This window comes from Calypte anna, chromosome 3, assembly GCF_003957555.1.
Source record: "Calypte anna isolate BGI_N300 chromosome 3, bCalAnn1_v1.p, whole genome shotgun sequence".
In the NCBI taxonomy this organism is placed as follows: Eukaryota; Metazoa; Chordata; class Aves; order Apodiformes; family Trochilidae; genus Calypte; species Calypte anna.
Window position 1 is genome coordinate 8,924,801 of NC_044246.1, and position 21,021 is coordinate 8,945,821.

At 35.5% G+C, this 21,021-nt stretch overlaps 1 protein-coding gene across 1 annotated transcript in view; it reads right to left on the minus strand.

Annotated features, from left to right (window-relative positions):
- Nucleotides 1-21,021, minus strand: part of CEP170 (centrosomal protein 170) — an 87,261-nt gene that overhangs the window by 58,532 nt on the left and 7,708 nt on the right. The window contains exons 2-3 of the mRNA XM_030447426.1: nt 7,954-8,099; nt 4,172-4,261 (exon numbers count right to left, since the gene is read on the minus strand). Of these exons, the coding sequence (XP_030303286.1) occupies nt 4,172-4,261; nt 7,954-8,058 (195 nt within the window). The 5' untranslated portion in view covers nt 8,059-8,099. The remainder of the gene's footprint in view (nt 1-4,171; nt 4,262-7,953; nt 8,100-21,021) is intronic.

A 21,021-nucleotide genomic window follows, 5' to 3' on the forward strand; every position in this document is an offset into this window, starting at 1 on the left:
CTTCTGCTCACCCCAAGTCATGCCATTGCTCTTAGAACTCCCTAAATAAGGTGGAATCTCTAAATGTGCCAGTGAATTGTTTCTCTACACTGGATTTGTTACCTTCAGGGAAAACTCTATAGTGTGTCAACATTTTCTGAATTCCCTCAGTGACAGAGAAATATAAAAGGGTGAAGACATGCTTTGTCTAGCAGAATAGAGTATTAAGCTCTCAATTACAAGAATCAGAGCTCAGGCTACAAAGAAAAAAAAAAACATTAAACATAACTGTGCATAATATTGAGACACTTTCAGAGTGTCTTTCAGATCCCTAACCAATCATCCTGAAGTGTCAGCTGACAAAAAACTTCTGCACAGCATCTTGCCTTAAACTATTCCTCAAGGCTCAATTAAAAATCAGCTTTAAGAATTTACATTTTATGCTCTTAAACTCATCTTCCCTACATTTTCCCATGGCTTTCTTCAAATATCCTTCTCCTCTTACTTAAAAAGAATGTAACACCTGAACTTGTAAGAATGAAGCATCTTCCTTTTAAGAAATACTAACAGTCTCTTGTACCTTTGTGCTACTTCTTCTTTTAAAATCCCAAATAAAGCCTAAATTTAGGGAAAATTCAAGAGAAATAAAATATTTATGGATTAGATGGTATGAGACTGGTGCATTATTTATCAGTTGCATATTTTCCAAACTTAAAACTATTACAGCTTCTTGCTCATTTTCACTTTGCATAACAAGTACATGTTAATAGTAGAGACAGATTAAATATCTAGGGTGCTTTTCTGAAATAAATTTTATTATTGGTTTGTGCTAGTTCTGTGGACTTAGAATATCAGAACCCCACAGAATTATCCCACTTCAAACTTACAAAGCCTACAACACATACATGTTTCTAAGGAATGCAGCAGCTGAAATGTGCTATTTTAAAGCACTTTGAAGTTAGGGGCATACATACACACAAAATAAACTTGAATAATTAAAAAAGCCAAGAATCTGAATCTTTGAAGGCTTGGATTGCTCAAATCTAGTATTAGATGAAGTATAGAAATGCAGAAACAATGTACTTCCCCAGAATAGTAAAGGGTTCTTCTATTTGCTCTTTCAAATGAAAATAATGTTTATTTCATTATTTAAATTTTTTCTTACCCACTTTCTAGAAAATATCTTCCATGAGAAAAAAATAATTAAAAGGTATAACCATTGAATAGTTTGTAAGTATGAAACTGTAAATGGTGTTTAATGCATACTTAATTCAACTCAACATTGTGAGATTCCAGAGCAAAAACACATGTGAAGAATATTACCAAGGCAGATTGACTTGAAATCCCTGAAATACAGACCACCTTGCAGACACATATGTATATAGGTTTGTATGCATTTTTCCTCCCAGGTCAGTGTTCTTCATTGCATGCAGTATGCTCAACACCAAGAACTCTGAAAGCAGTGTGTGCAGTCTGCAGACATCCTCATGACCAAACTGATGGCACAGAACAACCAAACCTCAGTTGTTTTGCTAGTGGAGGTTTAAAATCCCACACCAAGTTTTAGGATGCAAGACAAATCTAGCTTAAAGCTATGTAAATATGGATTTTTTTTCTCCCTTTATATCACACCATGTACATTTTTATTTATTCAAATGTTTTCCAAAGCTTTATTCTTCAAATAGGGAAAGTTGTATCTCTTTAAGCCTTCAGCTAGTTTGATGAGCATTTTGCAATCCAGTTCTAAAACACCAGTAGTAGACTTGACTAACCTGTTTATACCCCTGAGAAGAATGTTAATCAACAGGGCCATGGATATTTGATAATTTTTATGATGTTTTTGAGGTCACAAGCCAAGGGAAAAAATACTGTTGAATTCTGGTGATATTTGCAAAATAATAGAATATATCTTACCAATTATACACACACATTTTCTTCAGAACAGAGAAATTACTTAAACTTTTTTGAATTAAATAAAAAGTAAGCAGGAAGAGCCATGATGGGTTATAGAAATACAACTTTACATCATGTAAATCTGATTAAAATTAAATTTTGCTTTATGTTCAAATCTAGATATACTAAGCCCAGAATGAAGGCTGGTGTAACCCTGTCACCGGGCCACGTGTGAACCAACCACATAAATATGAACATTCAGGCATTAGGGCAGCCAGTGCAATTACAGTTCATCTCATGAAAGTATTTGGAACTCACAAAACTCCAAAGAAAAGCCCTATGTATTTGGAGCTGTCCCCTTAAACTCTGAGTGGTTAAGGTGCATTACACCAAAAATGGAGCAGTCCCATGTGATAAGAAAAGTGCACGAGTTCTCCAAAGAAATGGGAATAATTGGGCACACCCACATGAAATGCTTATTCTTGGTGAAGCCAGCAAAATAAGAATGGGTAGAAGCTGATGAAGCACTAAAGGAGGGATATGGCTGTTACAAAGGTGGTGTTTGTAGGAGATTGTAAATTGCCTAGTTAGAAGTTCACCACATGGTACAGAAACAGTGTATATATTGTTCTGCTACACAATTAAGTATGGTGCTACATAATAATGTTTCGACTTCTGACCTGAAACCATGTACCTAAATACGTGTCAGAAAAACTGAGCTGGAAAGAGACGGGAAGTATTGTGAAGACAAAGAGCAAGGACTGAACTCCCAAGACTTAATATTCCATGTCCCAAAACTGTAGAAGAAGAGAGAAGAACTGAAGAAGAAGAGAGACATTCCTTTGATGTCTCTGGGTAATCAGATAAAGAGCCACTGACAACTCAAACCTGAGAATTAATCAGATCAAGCAAAGCAAGTATCTGAAAGCCCTTTATCAGAGGCAAAGAAAGAAGTCAAATGAAGGCCTTTCACACATCTTAATTATGAAATTCAAGTTTTGTGATGAAAATTTACGACTACAGGAGTAACATAGAATTAGGGAATAAAATCAAATGGCTCAGCAAAAAACTACTATGTGCTCAATAAAATTTTGATCACTGCCTTGAAACAGCACACTTATTTACACTCAAAATACAGTGCTATATTAAATATTTAAGAAGCAAAGTTCTTACATGTTTCAGCTATTCAAAGGATTAAATCCTTTAGGTTACACTGATTTCATATGAGTAGAGGGTGACTCTTTGGAAGGCTGAGTTAGGGATCTTAAAATACAGAAAAAGCTAATAGAGAGAGAGTAACATGGCTTTTATTTTGAAATGCACTTCAAGATCAAACACCAAAACCTAAATCAATGCTAACAGGCAATAACTTGAGACTTCTTCATCTTCTGTTTTTTTAAACATTACCAGTATATTCCAAATATTAATTCAAATAAGCAATCATAGATGAACTCATGATTTTATTCGACATGTATTAATGACACAGCCAAACATTTAAAATTATATAAAATAGCAATCATTACTAATGTTTATAAACAGCTCAAAAAGAAATATCTAAAGGGCTATAAAAATATGACAAAGTTACCAATGTTTGAATAATCTATTATATTAAAAATATTTATAAAAGGTGAAGCTTACCTAGAATGTTTATACACAATTGCTAGAAAAGCCTTCAAGTGTAATATAATATGAAACTTTATTTTGCTTATAACTTTATATTTTTCTTGTATTAGTTTGTAAATGACAACTACACAATCATAAGCATTTTGACAAAAGGGATACTGAAAAACTAAATGCAAATATAGAATTAATTAATCTTATATACAACATGTTTGTTTCATACTTATTTTTTTCACATATGAAGTAGAGTTTAACATTATTTTCTGTGTGACAAAAAGGAGAAAAAAGAAACAGCATATGTAATAAAAATAAATTTCTTAACCAGCAGTTTTGGGGATTGAAATGGCTTTTTTTAACAATATAATCAAGATTCTATTTTTTATCTTACATTGCTGAAATACATAAGAGCAACATATTAATTTTTATTCTCTCAAGTTTTTACTACTCCCAAGGCCTTCTTATTAACAAAACTTACTGCAGCCATTTAAATAACATGTAGTGGAAAACTCACAAAAAACTCCCCAACATTTTCCTTTTGAATATTCCCTGATTTCCAGTCTTACATCAAAAACATATTAGTCTACAGCTGTTAAGTCATACTTTCCTTGGGCTCAAGAAAAAGCCCAAGATGAACATACCAAAGAGTATGGGGAGCTACCCATTTCTAATGTTAACTTACCCCATTCAGGCTGCCCAAATCCTTCACCAAGTGTTCATCTGTAGAGGCATCATAGTTTAGTACAGCATGCTGCTTGTCCACACTTCGTGACTAAAACATATTAAAAAATTAAATGAGGCATTTAAAATGCAGATCAAGACAGTATTAATGGTTATGCCTTAAAGTGGCCAATTCATCCATGTTATATATAAAAAAATTAGTCCTACATATGAAAAAAACCTCAGTCTCTAACTATACTCAACTCTGGCCCCAGCTGCCCATAGCAGAATCCCAAAAGTAATTCAGAATTATTTTCTTAGTGTTCCCCAAAATGTGATTACAAGTCAGATCCAGCCATATATTATCCAAAGATTTTTTTTTCAGTTCACCATAGTATAATTGATGTTTGATCTAACATCATTGACTTCACCTTTATTTATCTCTATTTCCATAACTACATTCATCTTTCCAAACATGAGTATGATTCTGTGGTCTTCTTGTTCTCTCTGAAACACAGAGTTCCTGACATGCATCAATAGCTCTTCCATTATTTTGCATGGGATACTTATCATAGTAATACAAGCATTGAAATTGTTTGTCCTTGATCTCAATTTACTAAACAAATTACCATTTTTTCATTAAATGTCTGAGCAGTTCCTGAATTCCCATCAGTTCTGACACCTTCTGACTTCTCTGCCATAATTTAAGCACTCCAGCATTTACTTATTCAATTAATTCTTTATTTCATATCCAAATGTCAATCTACAGATCAGGAACAATCCCTGTTACTAGTTCCCCTGAAAACACTACCTACCTAACAGCTAACTCCCTCTTCAACCACTTGCCCATGGACAAGTGTTTGCAGCCTGAGGTGATGCCTTCCAGCAAGGAAGAGCTGGGGCTGGATACATGCTTCAGGCTTAGATAACTTGCATATAATTGGACACATTTTTACTCATTGCAGATGATCTTTACAGGTGCAAAGATTGTGCAAATATTTCAAATGCCATTTTTCCATCTCATTTTTTATTGCAGCCTTACATTTACATTTAAGTATTATCAAAAGTACTTTTTATGACTGTGGTACCCTGGCTAAGCCCCACACAGCTGCTCACACACTCCCTCCTGCCCCTGTGGGATGAGGAGGAAAACACGGAGAGCAAAAGCAAGAAAATGTATGGGTTGAGTTAAAGATAATTTAAGCAGCAAATAAAAGAGGAAGAAGAAAGAAGAAACAAAACCAATCAAGGGATGAAGAGGCAGTCACTCATTACCTCCTACAAGCAGACCAATGCCCAGCCAAATTTGGAGGAGTGGTTACCTTCCCCAAAATTGCCTCCCTCAGTTTTTACTGCTGAGAGTGACATTATATGGCACAAAATATCCCCTTGGCCAGTTTGGGTCAGCTGTCCTGGTTGAGTTCCCTCTCAACTTCTTTTGCACCCCCAACACAGCCACGTGTGTGTGGGAGGAGCAGAATGAGAAACAGAGAATGCCTTGAAACTGCACCCACTGATCAGAAAGAGCTAAAATACTGGTGTTTCATCAACAGTCTTTTGGTCTCAAATCCAAAACACAGTACCATCAGGGCTTCTATAAAGAAAACTAAATCCATCCCACCCAGACCCTGTAAGAATATTTTTATATGATGGAAAAATTAACAAATTCACAGAATAACTATTGTGAGAGCTGTAGGAAAACTCCAGTATCTGTTAAGATAAATTTGTGACTAGTATTATTTTAGACAAAGACACTTCAATCTAATCCAAACTACTAAACAAATGTTCAGATTACAGAAAATAGTATTCTTTGGAAATAGTTTTGGTATTATGAATAATGTAGAATCTTTCACCTTGAAGGTGATTAATCCACAAAAATTGAAAAAGTTTCTGAACATAACAGTGAAAAAAGGCACAAATGTGGTATTTATCCTCAACTAGGATAAAGCATTGAGGCAGCTAGCTACATAAAAAGACTGCACACTATGTTTGAGCACACTTAGAAAATAATCCAGTGAAAGTAAACCTGTATTCCCAGACATGAACAAAATGTCTGTTAGAAGAATGGTTAGATACAAATCTGAAGTCTAATTCTATCAAGCATGCAACATAGTTGAAATGCTTTTTAATAAGGCTTTTGTAACATGTCTTCTGTCAAGAGACTATGAATAAAAGCATTAAATTCTGCTTTCTTTATCATGCATTGTCCACAAGCTTTGCAGTAAGAGAACAACCAAGTTTTCAAGAGTAAAAGGGAAGGTCCTACACAAAAGGCTATACATACAGAACAAGAACACATTATTAGCTTCTTTTTCGGTCAGTTCCTCCCCCTTCAGCTTCTGTATGTGGTGTTACAGCCATGCTGGCATGTAGACTTAACAGCAGGCTAAAGAGAACATTCTTGAAAATCAACAGGCACCCTGATTCTTTTTACTACCTCTGAAGTCAGCAGACAACAAATAACATTTGTATATTACTTTAATCCATTCTACAATTTTAATCAAAGGAACTGCTGCTTTTGAAGGTGATGATGACTGAAGTTTTGTAACACAAAATAATAAATGTTTCAGTATTCTGCTTCACTCTAAGAACTCATCAACCATGGACAGGAGATGGCATAGGGAAGAAAAAAGTAAGAAAAGGCTCCCATAATCAAGTCAACAACTCATTACAACAAGCTAGTGATGGGTTTTTTTGCTTGCTTCTGGTGTTCATTTTGGGGGTTGAGTTTGTAGGGTTTTTTAGTTGTTTTTTTAATACTTCCCTCATAAATCACTAACACATCATATGTTGTCTGTCTTAAAAGAGACACTATGAGTATATTCAACTACTCTCTAACAGGATAAGGTACCACCCTTAAAATTTTTGGATGCCTTCTGAGGCTGAGTGCCAAATGCAGCCAATATTCACAATATGACATGCTGAGTAATACACATAAAATAGGAAACAGGTTTCTAGGTGTTTCATGGCAAGTGAGATTCTAATTTGGCCATTAATGACTGCAGACACAACTCCGGGGAAAAAAAATCCAAATAAAAAATATTGTATTGCATGGTATGAAGGGTTAAGAATATTAATTTTGAAATTCAATCCTACAGTAACTTAAGACAAGGACACAAGGAGAAATTCCCAAAATATTACTATTAACAACTCAAAAAAAACCAGGTGTGAGAAAGAAGCAACTCAGATGACTACAGCTTTGATAGGGCAAAATATATGCCATATGGGTACATCATATGGTTACATGCCTCCAGAAGGCCTGCACAGTGATTCTGAAAGCTGAGGAAGTTACAGAAGTATCAAACTGCTTTTTGACCACAACTTGTATTTTTCTAGTTCCACTGAAACCACTACTGAGGTTGAGTCATTCAACTTCCTTAGAGACAGAGAAATAACCTTTTATACTAATTTCATTTGCTTTTCGACAAGATTGGGACATAGGGAGTACATCAAATCACTGATTAAATTAGGTTATAAATTGTAGAAAAATGAAAGGCCTTTTCAAAAGCATCCAGTACACTTATCATTATCACATTGCATGGAGTACACAGTCCCTTTACTGATCACATTGGAAGATTTATTTCCTCATCTACTCTTGCATTCTCTACATGATTCATATGAAGACAATGCCATCCAACAGTAACTGAATGATTGATGGCAATATATCTAGACTAACTTTCTATAAACACACAATATTATTCAAAACAATCACTCTTCCAACATCTGGGGAATTTGATTTATAAAAGGAATACGAAACTGCTGCAGTAAGTTCAAGAACTGAGCAGTTGCACATGATGCAATTACCTGTAACATTAGCTCACAGTCATCTCTTCCAACAAAAATCATTTCTCGTGGCAGCCTATGACGGGTGCCTCCACTGCTCACCAAAAACCAGGATGTTAAGCTCATTTTCTGCTTAGCTGATAAATCCTTGGCAAAGCTACGTCATCCTGCAACGAGAAAGATAGACAGAAATGCATTTCAGTTATTTTTAGCTACATATCCTGCTCAGCAAACACCACTAACAGAATACAAAAAGGCTCTGAAAATATGGCAGTTTCAATAGCATGCACTGAATCCAGTAATCACAGGAAGGGACGGGCTCCAGATTTACATAGTCTGAGGCTTCATGCAAGTAGGCAAATTTAATCAGGGTTAAGCTTCTTCAGAATGAACAAGCAGCTAGTTAATGCCAAAGTTGTCAGTAAGTCCTCAGAAATGCTTTTAACTTTTGACCACTTATTTGACCCCTTTTTAACATTTGACCAAGCTAATTGCTACATCCATGCTACACTATCACAACAAATAAACAATGTGGTAACTATTCTTAACATAGAGCAAGTAAGTTGCATATGTGCCATTACATTTTCCTGCGGAAAAAGAACTACTTCATTTGGTTTTAAGCTCAGTTCCTCTGTACAGCACATAGTGAAAGTTTAAATTACAGAAGTTTTGCTTCTTAAATCAAGATAGATTTTCTCAATAAAACTTTAACAGTGTATATTTAGAAATGTAAACAAAGCAGAGCAAAATGAACAACTTGAGTTATATATAAAGTAATAAACTCGAAAGCAGTGTTCCTGTACTCTAGGTGGCCCTGCTCTGGCAGGGGGGGTTGGACTAGATGATCTTTCGAGGTCCCTTCCAACCCCTAGGATTCTGTGATTTTGTGATTCTGTGATTCAAAACTTCACTGTAATTTTCCAATAAACAAAATGACATACTAACACATAAAAAAACCCCACAAATATTTAAAATGTCATAAAATACACTGGAAAATAGAACTTGGATACTGGATACATGTCTTACAGAAAACTTCTTCACATAATATGGCCTACTTGATACTGGACACAAATTCAATTAAAAGCACACTCTCCATAGTAATTCATTGGCTGATATTTGGATAAGCCTTTAAGAACATTCCAAATCTCTTTCAGAAAAAGCAAACCAAACCAGTTATTTCATTCATTTTTTTATCCCTCTGTATTCACAAAAAATTAAAAAAAATTATAATAAATAAATAAATTAAAAAACACCTAAAGAAAAAGAAAAGCAACCAGTCTGCATTCCTCTCAGTAACAAACAGCTGGTTTATTTGTATGTAATTAAGTGAAATTCCACAAGGGCAGCAAATGTACTGTAAGTAGACATAAGCCTGTAGCAGACTTGAGCCCAATCTACATACTAACAAGAATGCACGGATGTTCTCAAAACCAAAACTATCCTGTGAGCACTGAGAAAGACAATGGTGCCAGCGCTGTACCCTTTGGAAAAGTACAATTGAGGAGAGACACCATAAATTATGAAAACTTCTAAAGAGAACCGAGGTAGTTCAAAACGGCATCTGAAAATGACAAAAAAGACATTTACAAAACAGTGAGTCAAAAGCATACCAGGGCTGGTGCTAAAATGAACCAGCAGAACTGATGGAGAGGGAGAGAAAAGAAAGGAGAGAAAAGGAGAGAAAAGGAGAGAAAAGGAGAGAAAAGGAGAGAAAAGGAGAGAAAAGGAGAGAAAAGGAGAGAAAAGGAGAGAAAAGGAGAGAAAAGGAGAGAAAAGGAGAGAAAAGGAGAGAAAAGGAGAGAAAAGGAGAGAAAAGGAGAGAAAAGGAGAGAAAAGGAGAGAAAAGGAGAGAAAAGGAGAGAAAAGGAGAGAAAAGGAGAGAAAAGGAGAGAAGGAGAAGGAAGAAAGATTCAAAGAGACTAATTTTTACTTAAAAAAAATAAATATGCATTGCAACAAAGTGTTCTCTTATACACTGATACCTACACTAGGATTATCTTTATATCTGTAATAGAACACATTTTTCTAATGAAACTTAAGTCTACCTGATGTTGTCTATCTCAATGAAGGAAGAGATACAGCATCTCTCCATTATACTTGATTAGTACAAAATATGAAGAATACAAGATAAATCTACAATAACTTGCTATAATAAAATTTAAAGCTACCTAGTTGCCAAGTATGTGTTTTGATAATTAAAATATTTTATTCAGCACCTTTGAAGGAAATTAACATTTTTTAATTTAACCTATTTTAAAACTAGAAGATAAAGTCAAATGACATTTTTCTAGTTCTGTTAAGAATGGAAAAGGAAGTATCAAAAATGGCTAACCTAGGTTCCAGCTTTTAACAAGAAAAGTAAATGAATTTTTGACAGCAAGCATGATTTCAATATCAAAGCTCCTCATTCCTTTTATATTTTACTGCCTTTTAAATAACCCACCTTCTTATCATATCAACATTTACACCAGTTGGTCTTCCTGCTCTAATTGAAATTTCATATGAAAATCTCCAAGAGGATATAAACTATTTGGAAAAGTTCATAATCAAAGAGTTTACATAATTTACATAGAACTGTCAATAAAGGAGAAAAACTGCTTTTATATATACAGAAAACATACAAGTAGGTCAACAACTACTAAGCTAGAAAAAAACCCAAAACCACAAACAACCAACAAACGATGAAGCTCGACAACAAACAGATTAAATTAAGCTACCTGAAATAATTTTATAAAATGTATTTTATGGAACAATCATTGCCACACAGCTTGGCAGCACATTCTTAGTTAAAAGCCCATCACCATTTCGAAGTTAATAATGTTGTTCTTTCCAAACAGGGCTGTCTCAACCACGACGAATCATCAACCTAGATACATATTTTATTTTAAAGTATTCTTCAGAATAAACCAATGTCTCTGATCAAAGCTCAGCTGAAACTCTGCATAGCAAATCTGGCTCAAAACAGAATGAAGAAGCAACATTTACTTAGTATGAGAACAAAAAAGTGCATTAAAACTTTGATATGAAACTCCACACTTATTACCTATATAGACAGTACAGGGACAAGTTTACATTGCACCCCAAAAACTTCCGTAAAGCTAACACTATTTTTAATATACTGCTTTATTAAAAACTCTGGCTGTAGTATTCTGAACAAAACAAGGATGAAAAGATCATTCACTGTTGAGGAGCTACCAAATTAAATTACTGTACAACAGGTGCAAAATCATAAACAGAAGGGGCTCTTTGCACAACATAAATTTAGGTCATGATAATTATTGCAATGAAATGTTATGGATACTAAAAGGTTACACTGGGTTCTAAAAGCAATAAACATTCATGGAAGAAAAAAATATCATGTCAGTTAAATTCAGTGACCCCACACACAGCTCAGGAACCACAGGCACCATGCATTTTGAGAGGCTGGAAAGGCCCTCCAGGGAGGTTTCACTTGGTATCATCCCAGTTAAAAACCATTCTTCCATATCCAGCCTTTGTTTATGGGCAGCAGGATACTGGCTCAGATGGACTAATCTTACTCCAGTACAGGCTACACTTTTTAGATTAGGTATTTACCAAACAATTTATGATTTCTTCCATAGGAAACTGAATTTTAAATGCTTCATTAAAACAATTTGTTTTATTAGTCCTTTCTAACATGGCAGTATTACGTTATAATATTTAAAGAAACCAATAAATATTTTATCTTTATGACTGGATGCTTCTTTATAGATACCTGGAAATAAGTTCCTGAGACATCTATTGCAACTGCGAAATGTTTCCTTGTCTGAAGAAGAAACAGACCTTAATGGTGGAGAACTATGAATTTCAAAATGCACATGGGTAATAAGTCATTTGAAACAGATGATGCAGCAACAGAGAAATTGGCTGCATCATCCCTGTAAATATAATTCAGTCCTAAGAACTAAACCCCTGCATTATGTAGCCAAATCATGGGTGTAACCAGTTTCAAATATGTCTAGAAGTACTGCCAAGATTATAGTTATGATACAGTAATGTTATTGAAAACATAAAATCCTTAATAATCTCATATTTGAGCAATCTACAGTCTACATTTTTGTATTTGCTTATAACTGAAAACAGCCTTTTTTTTCATCTCAACTATCAGCCAGTAATGAGATGCTCATCCTACAAAGCTCTACTAAAATTTTCAACTACACATATGCCTGAAATTCTGATATTTAAGCACCACAGCTCTCCACAGTAAGACTGAAAGTGGTATTAGTAATTGTACACAATTAGACTACTACTGTACAAAAAATTTAATTTTAAAATATTTAAAATAACATTAAAAAAACTGCATAAAGCTGAGACACAGCTTGATGGTAATACGTTGCCCATTATTTGCTCTTGTAAGTAACTGTTCCCAACTGCTAAACATTTCAGTAAATCTACGTTTAGCTTCTCATGCAATTGCCTAGTATATATATCTGGGGAAACTTCAGAAGTAATGACTCAAATCTTTCTGAAACAAAATATTCTATGTCACCAACTTAAAAAAAAATTGTAAATAGTGCTTCATACATAAAAATTGGTAACTGAAATGTGACAGGAGCTCTTAGTACCAGTGTGCACCTTTGGTTATTGTACTTGTACAAATCTATCCACATGCAGACACGCAACAGGCCTTTGAAAACTTTCTGTGTGTATTAGTCCAGCAAAGCACAAAAATAAATTCTTTCAACACATGTATCTACACAGAATATTCTCTAAAACAGGGCATCTTTCCCCAGCAGTCTCCATTCATCCAGTGTGGCTGGTAGAGAACAAACATGACAACAGAAGGCCCAGAAGGAGAGAACTTGGACAAGGCACTTCAGCTGGAGCTAGGAGGACTCTGGAATGTGGAATCAAGATAGGTAATCATCAGGTATAAATCATGAAGGGAGAGAAAACAGAAGTAAGGCAGCACTAATGGAGCCAATGGTGACTAGAGAAGACCTGATGCTTACTCCCAAGTCACAAAGAAATGCTGTCAGCATTTTCATTGCAGAAGTGTCTACCACAGCTGCTTTATTGATTGTCCAATGTAATTCAGGATACTAGTGCCAGTAGTTCTATTTTTTACTGAAATGGAGAAACCTATGCTATAGAAAGAAAAGAGCAAATTGAAGGCAATTCCAAACCTGAGAAGATTGCATATCAATGTAGTGGATATTTAAACATAATCTATAAAGATAATTGGTTTAAACCTAGGAATTTATGACTGGAAAACACCACAATAATATTGCCTACTCTGTAAAACAGTTTTGCAGTCTCAAAAATAATGTTCCATGTGCAATCATAATTAACACATAAAATAACCTTTAACTATGTCACCATATATTTTAACCAAGACTCTATCTTGTTTGGGACAAAACAAAAAGCATCAATTAATCACTATTTTTCTCCTCTCCTCACCTATTGATTAACCTCTGCCTTATTCAATGCACCTCACTGAAAACCTGTGAATTATTAACTTCCAGCTGACCTTTTATGCCATGCACATCACCACAGCATAAAAAGTTCACTAACACCTATAGTAAATTCTCCACAAATTCTCTATAAAGGGTTTATTATAAATAGGGAACTGTAGAATTCTTGAGTAACTTTGAATTCTTGAGTTTTTAAGTTCCAAACCCATCATAATTTCTTTTTAAAGTACTGAGTTTTACTCAACACTACAGGTGTTCAAATGGTCTCATTAATTTCTGTTGCAATCCTGAGTGACTAATTTTTTTGCAGGTAAGGTGGCTAGAAATTAAGACCACCTTTCCAAAGTATGGGTAGATGGCTTATCATCATATGGGCTATAAATACAAGAAAATGAGACACAGTCTTCTAAATGTATTACTCATGAAACTATTCCTGGTGCTTTCATAATCCCCTGGTTCTTTCAGTGCTCATTGCTGCCATCCCAGTAAGGGAAACAGAGGGCTTCACAGATGCTATATACAACACTGACCAAGAAACTGTTCCAGTTCACAGTGATACAAAGAAATATAGCTATTAGTTATCAAATATATCAAATTTTGTTGTAATTACTCTAGATTGACCCCAATGTGACACAGCAGAACTGGATGGCAAGCACGTAAATAACTGAAGTGTAAGAAAGGGAAGAAAGGGCTGGAGCACCATGAAGACAGGTTGAGAGGGTTGGGGTTGTTCTGCCTGGAGAAGAGAAGCCTCCAGTTAGACCTTTTGGCAGCCTTCCAGTACCTGTAGGGGCCTACAGGAGAACTGTGGAAGGACTTTGTACAGGGGTTTGTAGTGACAGGACAAGGGCTAATGGCTTTAAACTGGGGTAGATTTAGGTTAGACCTTGGGAAGATATTCTTTAGTGTGAAGGTGGCAAGACAATGAAACAGACTACCCAGGGAGGCTGTGGATGCCTCATCCCTGGAAGAGTTCAAGGCCAGGTTGGATGGGACTTTGCGCAACCTGGACTAGTGGAAGTTGTCCCTGCTCATGGAAGGGGACTGGAACTAGATGATCATTAAGGTCCCTTCCAACCCAAACCATTCTATGGAAAAACAGGAACCCCTAGAGAAGTGGAGCATTCATTCAATTTGACCTCCTTGCTCAAATGGATGAATACATTTAGGATGACTGTTCCCATCACTAAAGCAAAACACTTCATAAAAATCTCTGTCCTCCTTGGTCTATTTGCTTATCTTTCCAACTTTCTAAGGTTTAGTTGACAAGACAACTGAAGGATACCCCTTGGTATTGATTCTGCTTCTGAAGTATTTAACCTGTTCCACCTTATCTCTAATATCCAAATATGTCCACATCTTGAAAAACAGATTAGAAAAATCATACTGAAGCCTTATACTACATCTGAAATATTTTCTGTGTCTATTGAAAGATAAAGCCATGATTAAATTCTACAAAACAAGGAAACTGCTGAATCACAGAGCAAGGGAATAATTTTAATTTTTAAAAAAATTGGCCCTTTTCTTTACAGATCAAAAAAACTGTTTACTTGCAACATCTGCTAGATCCAGCATTTTATAAGTTTTTTTAAAAGTTATTTTAAGAAGAAAAAATAATTAAATATAATAAGCCACAGAACAGAAAACAAGAGCATGAAAATGCCTTTATAAAATATCAGACCAAACTGAGTCACACTCTCCACTTTTTTAATTAGTACACATCTGCACATTACCTACATTACCTGTGAAAAAAGACCAGACAAGAAGAGTCCTACCAAATCAGTAAAGCAATAGCAATGTATTTCTTTGGGATCTCTAGGAAGGGGAGGAAGGAAGAAGAAAGAAAAACAAACAAAATAAAAACAGGCTAGGAAGAGACATACAGCCACACCTTCCACTTTAGAGTGATGAAGCAGGAACGTACAGTCTGGCATCCTGTAGATCTGACCCTGGAGTCAGATTATCACAGCAGATTCCTGGGCAGCATTTGTGGAAGCAGCTTTCTTCCTCATATGTAATTACAGAAAGGTGCAAAAGCCTCCTAGCTTGGAATGCTTCTATAGATAGAGAGATTTTTCCTCCTGCATTGTGTTTGAGATCAATACAGAAAGGACTCAGATTCTTTCCTTGCCCTGCAGGTTGCCTCACGCATCTGACAGAGTAAGGACAAGAAAGCTGCTCAGGAGGCTCTTGCCCAGTCACTCAGCCAGTCCGTCCTGTAATGTGGCCACAGCTGTGGGACTGCACAAGCATCCTCTCCCTCAGGTCCAGGTCAGATTTAGATCTACAACTATTTTATTGCTGACACATAGGAATAGCTGTCACAACAACTTGACAAAAATAAGTTACTGTGTTATCCTTGCACAGAATACTAGGAAACACACAAATTGTTAAAGGGCTGATTAAAAAGTTTTGCATAACACTGGTACCGTACATACGAATAGTCTTACACAACAATCCTAAGCCTTTTCATGCATGTTAAGTTGTTATAATAATCAGGGGTACTTGCGGGTGTTTTTGTGGTTTTTGTTTTTTTTAAGGTATTCTCAATCTAAATATTAGATTTCAAAGTGTTAAAAGCATACAAAGTTATTAGCCACTTTTTTCTCCTTGGATAACAGACAATAAGGATATTTTGCATTTATTAAACAAAATGGACAGATTTTTTTGCATCTTAATCTTTACATTCATAAGGAAAAATAATTTCTCATGAATATTCTTCCTAGCACCCTTCCTACATCAAAACACAACACTTTTCAAAAGCCATTTTCAATAATCAGTTAAAATAAAGGGTAATAACTTATAATGCTTATAAGAGTAGCTTAACTTATGGTCAAACATTAAAGCATTCATTTTGTCCATCATTCTCATTCAGATTAAAGAACTGCATAAAGAAAAATATTTTGAAGTTTTCTATTTCACCATGATCAAACCAGGTAATCTATATGGAGATTAGCATACCCATTATGCTACTGCAACAGTACATCTGATAAACAGCCTTTAGAAATGAATGCACCAAGGAGGCCAAAGAAACCATCACCAAATTGTCATTGGGAAAAAGCCTCCTTTAATGAAAGCTACAGAAATACTTCCTCCTCTCCATATCAGACTATATGATCAGGCTATACTATTGCCAAGATAAGCAAATAGGAAAATAAATAAGTAAATACAAATCAGGTATTGCATTCAGGCAGAATGCAATCTTAAAGAAGCAATCCAGTCTTCCTCCTCCACTTCCTACTTTCCCTGCCTCCATCGTAGCATACTCCAAGTTATTTTGTAGGCTGTGTATGAAGAGGAGGTTTTATTTGCATTGGCCGAGCACTGACCACACTTCTGAGCATTAGTGTAAAGCCAAACACTACTTTGCAAATAAAATTGGGCCTCTTAACCTCCCAAGGGTAGTGAAATCATTTCCCCAAAATTGTGAAATATATGGGGTTTATTCCATGTCTCAAGACACTGAGTAAGATTAAATCACATTCCAGGCAATGAAAATTCTTTCTTCTGTAATATGAGGAATTATTTACTTTGTGGGTAAGAGGTTAAGTATACTTTCTGAAGAAAAACATGTATTTAAGAAATTTTAACATCTATCTTTCAGGTTGCAATTCCATTTTACTTCTTGTGCAAGCACACAGAGCCTCAAACTTGAAGTGACAGGGACAATTATAGAAATCAATTTTACTGATTGTCACATCTCATCACAGTATCACAGATACATAAGTTGAAAAAAAGTATTCAATTATTTTTCTTTGCTACATCTCCACTGTAACATGAAAAACATTTTTAATTCCAAGGAATGCTCTATGCAAAATATTTGATACATTCTTCCCTCTCCCTTATGGAATGTTCTGGAGCTTTTTAAAATTCTCAACAGCCAAGTGCACAGATGTATTTTTCTTGGAATTTCACTAAGATGTTTGTTCCAAGATCAGTAACACAGGCCCTACATGAAAAAAAAAAAAATGGATGCACTTATTTTACAAAACAACCAAAAGCTCAAAATTTTGCCATAAAGTTATATGTACTGTTTCCTTTAGGCTACCTTTACTCTCTGAAAACGGGAAGAGAGTGTACATAAGCATAATAAAAGTTCATTGATTCTGTGTCATAACTATGTTATGCTACACAGGTATTGTGATGTAAAGAGAGCACTTTTCCTCATGCTCAGCATTTTCCAATCTCATGGGGCTTTAAGATTTTTTCCTGATGGGAGGTCCTCATCCTGAAGATTAATACAAAATAGAGCAGATCAAAGTTTAAAATGCCTTATATTTTATTTGTTCAGTTCTTTATTCACAACCCAAATAATTCAATTGAAATTTTGTCTAGCAGTTAGGAGTAGAGCATTTTTTTAATGTCTGTGTCCTTTCCATCTCCCTCCTTACCATGAATGAAACACAATGACATCAAACACACCACCAACACTTTCTCAATGTATGATCATATTGAAATAGCTGCCAAAAATAGAGTATTAAGAATTTAATAAGACATAAAGCAGGGTAAGACATCTGCACAAACAACATGATTAGTCATGGTCTTAATGATTAATATTACTTATTGCAAAAGGTTTTAAAGCAGTCTGTAATTAGAACCTAGCAAACAGCTTCCCTAGAGGGAAGGTATTCCACATTTGCTTGCAGTGCCTACTCGCTCTTTTCTTGTATGTAGACGACAAACTGGAATACAGCTACTAGCATGGCAAGCCTTCAGCCTACTTCTAGCACTATCACTTATTTACTACATCTGATCAGTTGCATGTGAAATTCTTGCTATAAAAATTTAGAATTAACACACCAAGAATGCAGCTTGATGTTTTTATGCAAGGACTTGTTTGAGCAGGTACATTACGAACCCTTAATTAAATCACAATCAGAAGCTCTCATTGCTATCTCAGCAGATATTCTCAGGTCGAACTTTATAAGCTAGTTTAAGAATGAGAGGTGATTTAAACTTGGTTTGGTACAACTTTAGCATATGTTTTGCAGAATACCACAGTGAAAATCTTGGTAACTTCAAAACACTTGGGAAACTACTGGAAAATGTTTTTATTAGTATCACACTATAAGTATTTTTAATGAATCCAAGCGTGTCTTTCAATAGACAGAAGTCAGTACTTCAAGATCTCTATAGGAGGAAATTTTTCTGCCTTAAAAAACAAAACAAAAACAAAACCAACCAACCAACAACAAAAAACCCAAACCAAAACAAAAAATAAACCAACTAAACACAAAAAAACCTAAAGGAAGAGGAGCGAAAGAGCTCTGAACTGCATACACACTGCTCCAGGCACTGAACCAAACAGGAGGAAGTGGTACTATAACCTCATCCACAAAAAGGGATTGACTCATCCCTTTCATTGGCACTTCAGTGAAGAAGTTTGGGAGTTTGGCTTTTGTTTTAGAACCATCCACAGTCGCTACAGAAGTTACTCATTTTATGTCTCCAACAAACTTATTTGACTGGGAACTTAGCTTACGCTCAGCTGCATAAAAAGTCAAGGGTATATTAGGCAACAGCAACCACGCTGCTACAATAGTCTGGTTTACCAAAAATATTTTAAATAATTCTAACAGGGCACTGTATGTGGACTAAATATACAGACAGATCATCAGCATTGCCTTTTTAAAGGCTTGAAAAATTCACATCCTCTCTTCTCTAGACTGCTCTATATTTCCAAGTACAAGTTATTATCACTATTGGTACCTACTGAGTGACACTTCTGATAGTTTAATGAATCACAGAATGCTGGAAGGGATCTTGAGATCACCCAGTCCAAATGGCATCTGACATTTTAGGGTAAATTAGTGGTTCATTTCTGTTTGTTTATTTTGCCTTGGCTCTTCTTGGATTTTGTTTTTCATATATTTCCCACTGGCCATATGGTAATGGTTTTTTTAGTGTATCTGTCACACACAAGACTAATACTATCTCTTGCTTAATCTAATATAGCCCACTTATAGCCTTCATTTTTCCAGACACAGAGGCATATTTCTTACTTCAAGCAAGAGTGTGTGTTACTTTAAAGATTTAAATTTTTTAAGCTACATTCTCCTTCTGCCACAGTCAGTAGAAAAAAAAACCTCTGAAACAATTTTTGATTACCTGATGAAATGGGGCTTTCCACCAATTGTTCCTCCTAAGAACAAGATTTCAGAGATTTCAAAGCTTCCACAAGCTTGGGAAGAACAACGTGTTGAGCAGAACAAGCTCAAAAGAACAAGTGCATTATCCCACCAGCACAAAAACTGCACTACAAGTTCAACAATTTCAGCTCCTTACAGCTTGCTGTCTGACCTGTGGCTCCACCTTTGCAGGCTATTCAGTTTTTTTCCCCATAGAATATTGCTGGTTCCTAACTAAGGGGGTAAAAAAAAAGTTCAGCACCATTTGGAATAGGACACGTCTGAGAAACCAGACATTACTTGTTCTCCTGTGTATGTTTTTCTCTCCATTTTATCTTAATATCATTATTTTAGTTTTGACAAAAAGAAAAGTGCTTTCCCAGTGTTGCCAGAAATTTGGAAGTGCTTTTTTCCCTTTGCCTTTGATGTACATGCCATGTCCTAGTACAAGTTAAAGTGATAAAGACAGATGTTAGGAACATGTTCCCTGTACTTGGTCCATAAGATGAGCAAGTCGAGGGCATTTCCATCCTGGCATAACAGCATTTTTAACAGGATGAGTCTGTTCTCATGCTTTGCATGTACAAGCACAAAAGGACCATAAATGGATTAAACAGACGTTTCAGTAATAAAGGTCCAACCATGTCAAGACAATACATCCATAGAAGTCAAGCTCTATGATCAGGAACGCCTTAATCTAGAAAACACTGGTAACTACCAATCTGCAATCTTCTGAAGATACAAAAGCAGTTGAAATTCAGAAGAACAGAAAATAATTATGACAAAACAATCCTTTTTTGCTTGTATTTTAACTCTAAGTACTAAGAAAAACTCTTATGAATGGAGCTCCAAAGACTGACTTATTCTCACTTTGTCTTCAAGTTCAAAGTACTTTTCAGACATTTTTGTAAGTTTGGTTCAGAGAGAAAGAAAACATTTTATTTTCAAATCCTTTCACAACTTTTAATATCAGAGAAGGTGACAAAAGTCTGGTGTATGAATTGCATTCAGAATTTATAATGAGACTGGAACATCCTGTGCCCAAAGTTTCACTTGTTGAAATGGAGAAGTTAGCACTTAGAGAGCTACATTATAGCAACAGTTTACTGGACAGCACTCTGGGATGTGACCTTATAGGCAACTCTACCTTAGCAGCTTCCGCCTCCACAAGTCCACTGCAGCAAATCTCAAATAACCTACTTCGTATGAACTGTTTTGTGTTCCTTGAATGTGCCACACAGAGGGAGCTATTATGGAAAGCCAATCCATACAAAGCCAGTACATAGACTACTGTCAGATGTTGCTTGCACACACAGAATTCAGTGCATTGACTTATTTTCACCCTTAATGTTGGAGACTCAAGTGACAGTCAAATGAACAGTTTTAACTTCATCATAAACATGCTGAACTGAAGAAGCTTCATTCCTACATCAGCCAAAGCCAGTCCCATTGCTGTCAGCATCCCAGCCCTCTCTCTTTGCTGCTGCCACAAAGTCCCAACTACTCCCCTCGCCTTGGCTGCAGGA